The sequence below is a fragment of the Quercus lobata genome, chromosome 4, assembly GCF_001633185.2.
Source record: "Quercus lobata isolate SW786 chromosome 4, ValleyOak3.0 Primary Assembly, whole genome shotgun sequence".
In the NCBI taxonomy this organism is placed as follows: Eukaryota; Viridiplantae; Streptophyta; class Magnoliopsida; order Fagales; family Fagaceae; genus Quercus; species Quercus lobata.
In genome coordinates, this window is record NC_044907.1 from 13,551,334 (window position 1) to 13,562,340 (window position 11,007).

General features: G+C 33.7%; 1 protein-coding gene across 4 annotated transcripts; it reads right to left on the bottom strand.

Annotated features, from left to right (window-relative positions):
- Window positions 1-3,040: 3,040 nt before the first annotated feature.
- LOC115983876 (F-box protein At5g07610-like) lies at window positions 3,041-6,223 on the bottom strand. 4 transcript variants are annotated; one of them, XM_031106721.1, is made up of 2 exons: window positions 6,099-6,223; window positions 3,041-4,640 (listed from the first exon to the last, which is right to left on the bottom strand). In XM_031106721.1, the coding sequence occupies exon 2, from the start codon at window positions 4,604-4,606 to the stop codon at window positions 3,362-3,364; it is 1,245 nt and encodes a 414-aa protein (XP_030962581.1). In that variant the 5' UTR covers window positions 4,607-4,640; window positions 6,099-6,223; the 3' UTR covers window positions 3,041-3,361. The 4 variants fall into 4 exon arrangements, with proteins under 4 accessions (XP_030962581.1, XP_030962582.1, XP_030962580.1 ...); XM_031106722.1 differs by lacking the exon at window positions 6,099-6,223 and adding an exon at window positions 5,956-6,055; XM_031106720.1 differs by lacking the exon at window positions 6,099-6,223 and adding an exon at window positions 5,913-6,055.
- Window positions 6,224-11,007: the final 4,784 nt, after the last annotated feature.

The following is an 11,007-nucleotide window of genomic DNA, read 5'->3' on the forward strand; positions in this document are numbered from 1 at the left end:
ATGAAAACATTAGAAAAATCATGCTAAATGGTAAAAAAAAGACCAGTGATATGATATACCAAAAGCCAAGAACTCCATGAAGGCATGATCAAATCTAGTTAACCACTCCATGTCACACGAGCTTGACTAACTTTTTACCTAACTTCATCATGGAAAGTTAAGAGAGTATCCAGTGCTAAATGATCCGGCTCTAAATAGTCCTAGGAAAACCGCCCAAAATGGAGAATCTAATCCATAGATGGATGCTCTTCATGACATTGATCTATATTCAACTGGTGCTAGAGAACCTAAGTGGGCTTACAAGGATCTGTTAATATCCAGACCCTAAGGTCAGACAGATCTGCATGTACATATTGAAATCACCCCACCAAAATCCCCAAGGCAAGCTTTTCTTAAACCTTCATTCTTCATATTGAAATCACCCCACCAGAATCCCCAAGGTTCTCCTTTTTCCTGTCTCCAATGAGTAGATCACAAAGGAGTAGGAATTCGTCATATTATGGACTATAACAAGGGATAATCTTAGACGGAGAACCAAATGGGCAGAAAGCCAATCCAAAGATGTCACCAACATGACAGACAGTGTGTTAGGGTTATCTATTTTCAGGTCATTGGGATTCAAAGTCAAACAACTATCTCAAGCACATCTAGACATCCAGTTTGACTTTGACAACTCTTTTAGTGTTCTTAACAATTTGCCCCTTAACAACTCTTTCAGTTTATTCTTAACAAATGATAAACTGAAGCCCACAATACCACTTTGCAAAGGGAGGCAAGAAAACCAAGCAGGCCATACCATCCTATTCAGAAGGGAAATAATTCACCAAGCAAGCCCCATGACATGCTTCTAAATTATCTTTGTAAAGAGCACTTAAAAAACAAGTGACTCCTTCTCTCTATAACCCCTCCTACAGAAAAGACAAGCACAGTCCCCTGTTAAGCCCGATGCAGCTACCTTGCTCTTGTTGATCATATGTCCTCCAAGGAAAGCCAACCAATGAAACTATACTTACGAATTGCATTGAACATCATATTAGGTTACACCAAGACAACTATTCTTTCTTGCGTTGAATTTTTCCAGAAGAAGGAGCTGACCAGGTTGCGTTGTACTTTTCCTTGACCTTCAGTAGATTCAGCTTGCCCTGGATTCTAAACAGTTTTTCAGATCTTGTTGGCTTCCAGATTTGATCCTTATGCTTCAAAACACTAACTAGAATAACTTAGCTTCAACGGCATTTACTACATCATAGACTATTCTATGTCCAGAAAATTTGATAAAAAATACCTAAGTAAAATAAAATTTAAAAAAAAAAAAAAAAACATTGAAGATGCCATCTATCTAGTCACACCCAAAATAAAATATATAAAAAACCTCTTTCATACCAAAACTTTTTTTTTTTTTTGATTAGTCTCTTTCATCCCAAAACATTATAGCAATAATTTCCCTAAGTTTAGCCACTTCCCTAAGTTTCAATAATTTCCACCACCCCTATGTACACTCTTGGGGACCTTCACTATCTAGAGATATTTACCCAGTTGCCCTTCAAAAATACCTCATGGACCTATGCTACCCACAAGAAACCAGCTTGAGTGGACATATTCAATATGTGGCTTATAAGTACAGCCATATTCCAATATTCCGCCCTATTAAGCCCCAAACCTTCCATTTTGAGTGCATATTTGATCCCACTTAGGGAGCACTGCATGAGTATTCATGACCAGTACATCTGGAGGCTATGCAGCATCGAGTGAATTAAGACTTTGCCTAAGAAAGAGGATTGCAATCCAAGAATTAAGTCTAGCAGTGATCTTCTCGGTTAAAAGATTGCAATGCTTTGAGCTAAGCTTTCTAGTGCATTTCAAAAATATGATTGGGAGGTTTCCTGCTTTGAATTGCAGAACAGAAAGGATCTGTTGCTGGAGATCAGGAGTTACAGCAACACAAAATACCAGAGAGACCATTGAACTCCTTCAGGGTATCCCTTATCAGTTGTTTTAAAGGAAGATCAGCAACTACAAATAGTAAAAGATCATCTATAAAGGTTAAATAAGTAATTCTTTGCCCTGCACATTGGGATGGAAGTTAAAGTTCTGAGATTCACTGAATCTTGATCTTGTTATTTTAATAAAAGCCTCCATTTCAAAGACAAAAAGATAGAGGAAAAAGAGCCCCTTGTCTAATACCTTTTCCACACTTAAAAGAATCATCCAATTATAGTCATAAAATATTTTGGGCTTATGACACCTTACTTATCAAAAGAAAAAATACCTCACAAACCCATCCCACCCAACCCACACAACCCACCCATTTAACATTCATTCATATACATAATTACAAACGCTAAAAACTTATAAATTACCAAGAAACAAACACTGAGGAAAAAAAAATTGAATAACACAAAGAACAGAAGAAACCAAGATTCTAGAAACCCTAGCTTTGAAGCACGAAGAAAATTGGAAAACAATGTATGGTAATATGGAAGAATAACGGCGTTCTTGCTAGCTCAGGAGGCTTTGTTTCTTATTCATCATAGGATCCTCGTGAGCTCTCGTTTAAGGAATTCGTAATTGGTGATTGGCTTTGGTGAAACGTTAAGGTTTTGAGAATTTGCAATCACTTATAAAGCGGTTTAACTTTTGGATCAATTTTACTGCCCCTAAATTTTCAGCGATAACCCATCATTGGGGATCAAAATAATCATAGTGGAATTTTCTACTCCAAGAAACCCATCAGATTGGAATAAGGAAGTCACGGCCTAGCACACATTTTGTTGCACAACTAACCACGAAATTTAAATATAAAAAAAGAACCTGAATCCATCAGGTCCATCACTCCCAAAAGAGAATGTAGAGATTTTCTCCTACTCCTTTAACAAAAGAAATATAGAACTTCTACTTCAACTAGGAAAAGAAAAACAACACAGAATCCTAATTCAACAAGAAAAAGGGAAATATCGTAAAATCCTAATTCAACTAGAAAAAGAAAACAACACATAATCTCATTTAACTAGGAAAATGAAAACAGTAAAGATATAAAAAATTTGTTACAACTGATCTGCAACAAACAGGCAAAGCAATATGCTCATGCTCTATCGATTGGTTAAAAATTAAGAATCATAATTCCTTGGAAACCAAAAGTTCAACAAATCCCATATAATCTTAGCAACCAATACAATAAGAAATAAATATATAAGTAGAAATTAGTCACAGGCAAACAGCATCCTCCATGGGGCCATGTCAAAGAAAAACTTACGCCAATGAAATTGACCGGTCCATGCTTACTAATTTACATAAATGCACTGATTACTTCCATTTCAATGAGCAGCAATGTGGTGACCTTAAGGGTTCTTTCAATTTTTCTCTAGGACTTCCTTGTTTTCAATTTTTTTCTAGGTCTTCCTTTGTAATTAAAAGATGTTAAATCAAAAGAAATAGGAGCACTACCAGAATTCTGTTTCAACCAGGGAATGCCAATTGTTACCAAGGTCGGTGAATATGGGAGCACAGTCGCCTGAACTTTAGTTTGATGCCTCAGGTAAGAACCATAAAAGAAGTATCTTAGCCTTCCAGTTTTGAAGTCATACGAACATAACCTACCTCGTATAGACAAATACACAACTTCATCATGGAAAGTTTGAGCGTCCACTACAAAATAATTGCCAATCATATCAGGAGAGTTTCGTACACGATGGAGATACCGATCCCTTGATTCTTCACCAAATTGATCTATATTTATATGGTGCTTAAGAACCCAAATGGGCTTGCAAGGATCTGTTAACATCCAGACCCTAAGTTCAGACATATCTACAGACACATAATGAAGATACCCATCTGAATCCCCAAGGCAAGCCAGTCTTACATCTCTATCCAACCACTTAGGACCTGGTACTGTAATGACTCCAGATAACTCCTCATCCACCTCAAAAGTGATAATGTTCTGATTGCTCGTCAACCAGTAAAACCTTCCATTAACATAAATATGTTTGTTCTCGTAAAGCTCATCCTTGCAATAGCACACTTCAAGGGAAGTTTTCCATTTCCCTGTCTCTGATTTGTAGATCACAAAGGAATAGGAATTTTGGTCATGTTTTGGACGCTGAATGCTGACCACTTTAAAGCAAGGGATCATCTTTGCTGAAGAACCAAATGGGTAGAAAGCCAATCCAAAGATGCTACCAACGTGACAGTCAGTGGGTCTCAAGGTTAACCGTTCCTGGGTCATTGGGTTCCAAACAACTATGTCCAGCACCTCTACATCCCTAGTTCGACGACTTCTATAACAGATGAGTCCATCACATGAAGCCATAATGACAGAAGTCGGTTGAGGGAAACTTTCATCCATCAATTTAAATATGCCCAATTCACCATTAACCCTAGCATAAAGGAAATAATCATCTCCACAAAAATTCCCCCCATACTCCTCAAACTCTTGAACAAGGAGGCCCGAAATGCATCTTGACCTCTGATGGTGAATACGCACAAAGGATGGATCAGATATAAGGCTCTTCCACCTCTTGGAGACACACTTGCACCTTAAAAGGTTCTTAGCTGACAAGCGACTTAAAATTTCCATTGCTAAATCTTCATTTGAAAAAATGACTTCCATATTTCTTATGGACAAAAACCCAAGTTATAACAAGCTGCAAATGATACAAAACAAGAAAGTATTACTATAAAGTATAAACCCAAGTCATAACAGAGATAATCACTTCAAAAATCTGCAGTGACACCAAATTGTTAAAAAATAACAGAGGTCCAAACTAATGTCCCAATGAATACAGTTTTCAAGACCTGTAAATACACACTTTTGTCCTATATTGACTTTTGACTCCAATTGAAGAAGCAGAGTGTTTTATTTATTCTCTAGACTCCATTATATGTTAAGGGTCACATAAAACACATTTCACTTGGATAATTTATTATTGTATACAAGCATTTTCCCATAATGCTTCTCTGTTTTCTACAAAGTTTGGAGGATGCATAGCTTGAAGCTATGTAAAAAAGTAAAGTTGGACCCTCTGGAATTCCATAGGAAAATTAAGGCCGCTATGGGCATGTTTTGCCCGAGGAACACAAATGATAAGTATAGTTATACTAAGGGATAAGGAAGAAGGGTGGTGTCCCCTGGGGCTGGATTAAGATAAATATAGATGCTGCTTGGAGGAAGAGAAAGGCACAACACAAGAAAATTGGTAGTTTCGGAACTAGATCAGAATATTAACTATATTAGACGTGTAAGGAGTGCGAGAACGCCAGGTTTTGTTTGAACTAAAATTTTTATGGTATTTTGGTTCCTGAGTCTCTCCCATCTTTTGTATCTGATGTTTTTTTTAGCAGTAAATAAAAATTTGATTGAAAAGCAGAGAGAGGGAAAAAAAGGGCCCAAGTATACAGGTAGTGTACTCAGAACCTTAAAAACAAGAAAAGATTAACAAAGAAACATGCTAGCTTGAAAGTATATCAGATAAAGTGCCAACCAACTGTGACTTAAGTTGATCCATCAAACGTTCTTTATCTTCAAATAAGTTGAAAAAGAAAAAGAACCATAATCAAATTTCTCCCAACCCTCAAAAAACTCAATATTTCATTGATCAAAAATATTAAATTCTTTTATAAAGCTGTCTTTGAAAACCCAAATAATGAAAATTTTCAGTCCTAACTTCTCAAAAGATTTAAAAAATGCAAGAGACCAAAAAAAAAAAAAAAATTCACAACATAGTCCTAAACCCAGAGAGACTAAAGTGAAACCCAGATTGGCAAGAGGTAGAAAGTAAAGTGTTTTGGATCCTTGGTTGATTTTACTCAGAATTGTAATAAACTTAATAATCATAGTTTACACATATCACAGAATAATGATAAAATACAAGAAATTAAAAAACACAGCCCCAATGGAAACGAAGTGAAAAAGCTACAAAAACATCTACAGGAAACGCCACTACACAGACAAACCCTAACTCTTAGAAGAATTTCAGCATTTAGAATTGAAGTTTGCAATAGAGATATACTCATATCCCTATTCTTTCTCTCTCTCTTCCCTTTACAAGAATGCAAGTTGTAAAGGGAAGAGAGAGAGAGAGAGAAAGAGAAGAGCAGCTCACTATCGCCTTCGCCGTCACCGTCGCCTTTGACGCCGCCGCCGCCGCTGCCTAGAGCCTTCGACGACGGAGCTGAAGGTCTGGGTTCACGCGAGCTTAAGGTTTGTCTTCGTGGGGGTGGTTTTTATTTCGGGTTTAGAGCTTGGCTGAAACGGTGCCGCTTTGAGTTTTTGTGTTTCAAAGTTTAGCAAAAACGGCACCGTTTTGAAACAGCGGCATGGTTTTGACATGATTAGGAAAAAAATAAAACAGGTCAACACAATAATTTGCCAATTTAATAGCAAAAACTAATTGAGGTGAATTTAATAACGGAATCAAATTTTAAGGTATAAAATTAAATTTTTTAAAATCAAATAATCCCAAATTTAAAAGGTGTTATTTGTAATTTACTATTTTTTTAATTTTAAAATAATAATAAAATAATAATTTTTATTTTTTAAATATTCTGAAGATTACTAAAACGGCGTCGGTTTTCTAGTGTCGTTTTCTTTTTACCAAGCTCAGCAGACAATGCAGCCCAGCTTCTAGTTTGGGCCTGGGCTTGAACAAATAGCATATATTTACTATTTTTATTATTATGGTTATTAATTTAACAAATCGCATTATTAGGTGGATTTTACAATATTTTTACAACAAATTTTAAGTGGCAGGTTATTATTATTAGATTAAAAAAGTAATCTCAGTGTTAAAATCAAATTTGAACTAATAATAACTAATCACCTGTGATTTATTGTGAAAGTATTATAAAAATATTGTGAACGTAACACTTTTTTTAAAATTTCTTCCCAGATTTCGGCAACAACATTTTTTTTTCTCTCATTTTCGGTAATGACATTGCCATAATTCCATTCAATTTTTTCCCCCATTTTCGGTAATGCTATTGCCACAATTACCAAAAAAAAATTTTCTTTTTTTTTTCCCTATTTCGGCAATGGCATTGCCGCAATTGCTTTTTTACACAGGGCAGAGGAACTGTTACCGAAATTCCTCTTCTTTCTCTCTCCAACTTTTTCTCTTTCTCTCTCCTGCTTTTGTTGAATTTCGGTAACACTGTTGCCGAAATTCTTTCTCTTTCCTCAATTCCTCAATTAAGTTCAAACAGTACCTATAACGCAAATTAACTTCAGATTTTGCAATATTAACCCAAAAGACTCCACATTCTTAAACCCAACCGAAATTTATATAGAAAATACATATAATACAAATGCATTGGGATGAGACACCATTTATTTATTTTTAGTTTATACACCCAAAGAAAATCTCATTCCACCACTATATTTATATCTATATACTAATTTAATAATCAAGGTCAGGTTAAAGGGTCAAATTCTGCTCATACTTTGAAAACCATATGTCATTTTCATCAACTTCAAGAGATAGAGATAATAAAGCTTTCAAAATAGGTGTTTTTTGGTATAAAATATATTACATGCAAGTGGATTTCCTAATATGTTTTTTTATCGTGTACCAACTTTATCTACATGGTACCGAATTCAACTTGAATAAAACCTTCAATGTGTACATAAAATCATAGAAGCATCAAGCATGCATTATATTTTAGCTAAAAATATTAATGTGATAACAAATCTTATGATATTAGTATTACTTTAGTATTACTTTAATGACAAACCACTCCCGTCACATTGGAATACATTACTTATCATTAGTCAATTTTAGTCTAACTCGGTTCACTTTGGTCATATTCGGTCTACTTCGGTCTTCAGTCCAATTTGATCCATTCGGTCAACTTCAGTGTACTTACTTAAAAATGGGGAAGACAAGTTTGGGTTGAGAACCTTATCAATTATTTGAGTAATATCAATTATAACTATATGATAAATTTGATTATCATGATAATCACCTTGAATAATAAATTTGAAACTTAAAAATTTTAGTTGCACCAAAATAAATTAAGAAAAATATAATGCATAATAACAATACATAGAATAAATGAGCCACTTCAAAAGAGAATAAAAATAAATAAATAAAAAAACAAAAATGATAAAATTATATATTTGTAATAATAGAAAGATGGAATTACTTTTAGAAATTGTTTAATTTTTAAGGGAAAAATTCATAAAGTTTAAAGAATATATAATTTAGCTACAAAATTAATTGTAATCTTAGGCTACAAAATTGATCATATCCTTAGGTTACAAAATTGGTTGTATTTTTATTGGAGATGAATTTTGACAAATCCACCATTGAATTACATCATCTTCTTATATCTTCCATGCTTGCAAAATTTCTAGAAAATTAAATATCAATAGCTATGTTATCAATAACTTGTTTAAATTGCAAACTTTTGTTATTTAAAATTATGCATGAAATATAAACTTATAGATCGTATAGTAAATAATATCCGATTGACACAAAATTTGAGATGTATATTAAGAATGAAACAAACATGTAATTCAAAGGTTAGATTTTTTAAATATGTAGTAATATTTATTTTATTAAGTAAGATTGTGGCCTTAAAATTTTGTAGCTAAATTTTTTCCTTATGGTATATTTATTTTATTAAGTAAGATTGTAGACTCAGGCTATAACTAATTTCGTAGCTAAACTTTGTCCAATTATATATTACCATTAGGACAAAATTTAGCTACAAAATTTGTTGTAGCCTAAGGCCACAATCTTACTTAATATTTTTTTTATTGAAAGTGAATTTTGATATATCTATTATTAAATTATATTTTCTCCTTAAATCCTCCATGTTTGCAAAATTTCTAGAAAATTAAATATCGATAGTTATATCGTTAATAAATTGTTTAAATTGCAAGTTTTTGTAGTTTACAATTATACATAAAATATAATCTTATAGATCATATAGTAAATAGTAAATACAATCCAATTTGTACAAAATTTTATATGTGTATTAAGAGAGTAAAGAATATGCAATTCAAAGGTGATAATTTTGTTAAAGGAAGTTGCAGCCTTAGGTTACAATCACTTTTATAGTTAAACTTTATCCTTTCCATAAAGGCTTGAGCTTGTTTTCTCAAACCTTGAAAGCCTTTAGCCTCTCTTATATTTGTCTTTGCCTTCTCACAAATTAATTAATTGGTCTAAATTTACAAAATTTTAGTTACACTTATATTACCCTAACATCTTGAGGAACAAGAGCTCAATTTTGACGATGTCTTAATTCACTACTCAATTCTTAATATGGGTTTTTAGTATTTTGCGAAAGTTTTTGTTTATGTTATTGATCTTTAGACTTTGGGTTAAATATTAAAAACAATTTTTGGGCCTTTTGGCCTTGACCTCGAGTCTCAAAAAGTTTTCCTTTTTACTTGGGTTCTAGGTTGATCTAGATTTTGCTTTCAGTGTTCTCGAGCCAAAGAATAAAAACTCTAACAATTTATCCAAATATCACCATTAGATCTTGATTTTTTTTTTAATTGTTATATATATTTATATATTCATAGTGGGAAAGGTGGGTTACGGTTGTCTAATGGAGATCACCTCAAGTGAGTTAAGTAACAATTTTTTTTTAACCACAAATATATATAGGTTTTGTTAAAATCGACCAAACCACAAGTAGGTTAACTACAATTAACCCTAAACTTAATGTAATATGTTACATGTGTTCCATGGAATGGGGTGTATAATATTTTTAATATTCTTGGATATGTTCAAATTAGTCGCTGGATCATAATATATTTTTAAAAAGTCTTTTTAGTAACATCTTTCACCATTTATATAAAATAGGAGAAATTGCACTTTACCCACCTGTGGTTTGGCCCGTTTTAACAATGTCCACCCGTGGTTTAAAAGTTGTCACTTAACCCACCTGAGGTGGCCTCCGTTAAACCTCTGTTACCCACCTCTGCCATTTTCGTTAAAAAATCCCCTTTACTATATAAGCCAAAATTAGAACCCAAATAAAACCCTAAAAAGAAGAACGAGCTCTCTCCCTCTCTTTACCTGAGAATCCCTAAAAATCCCCAAAACCCATAATCCCTTTCTCTCTTCACTTAGATTGCCCAAGTGAAATCTGAACACTTGTAAGCAAGGAGGTGTATTGAAACTTGGGTTTTCCTTTGTATCAACTTTAGCCCAGTCTTCTTCACACTCTCCATCAAGACATCACTCTAAATGAACACCATCCTTTGCACACACAAGTAATTTTACAACCTGTTTTGTAAAACAATTTCTGAAGCCATGGTAGTTGCGACCCACTTATTGAACTCCATAGAATCAAAAATCTCCAAGCTGTAAATTTCCCCATCAACCAAAATCAGATATAAAGTACTTCTCACAAAACCACCATCAACAACAATTAAGAATGAAATTCATTTTTACACAAATCTATACCCCTGCCCCAAAAAAAGATAAGAATCCAGATTGATTTCCTATTTTAAGGGAATCCAGCTTGATTTCTAATTATACAATAAAAGCTCCACCTTTATAGGGTATAATCTTCACAAAGTTTGCCTTTGAGGAAAGATTCGAGGTCGGACTTTACCTTGTTTTTGAGATCTTCTTCCATGGAGATGGTTTCGAAAGTCGAAGGATGCATGAAAGGAACAGATCTCTATCGTCTGTTGCCTTGCTGGTCTTTGCTAGGGTTTTTTTTGCAGATTTCTTATTTTTTTGCATGAAAGATTTCTTGTTTTTTTTTACTTGCAAATCTGGGTTTTTTTTTTTTTTTTTAAAAGAACCCAGCAAAAGAGAAGGGGTTAGAGTTTTAGAGTTTTAGCGAATCTATGGGTGTATGTTCACATGGATTTGTGGCTTTGTTTGTGACTGTAGGTGTATTGGTTTTCTTGTCATTGTAAAAGTATGTTTGGCAATTGCAGTGAGCATTGGGTAAGAACGCTAAACGCATCATTCCATTTACATTTTTGGGTTTTGATTGTGAAGAAGAAGAAGAATAAGAGAAAAGAGGAGAGAGACATAAAATATA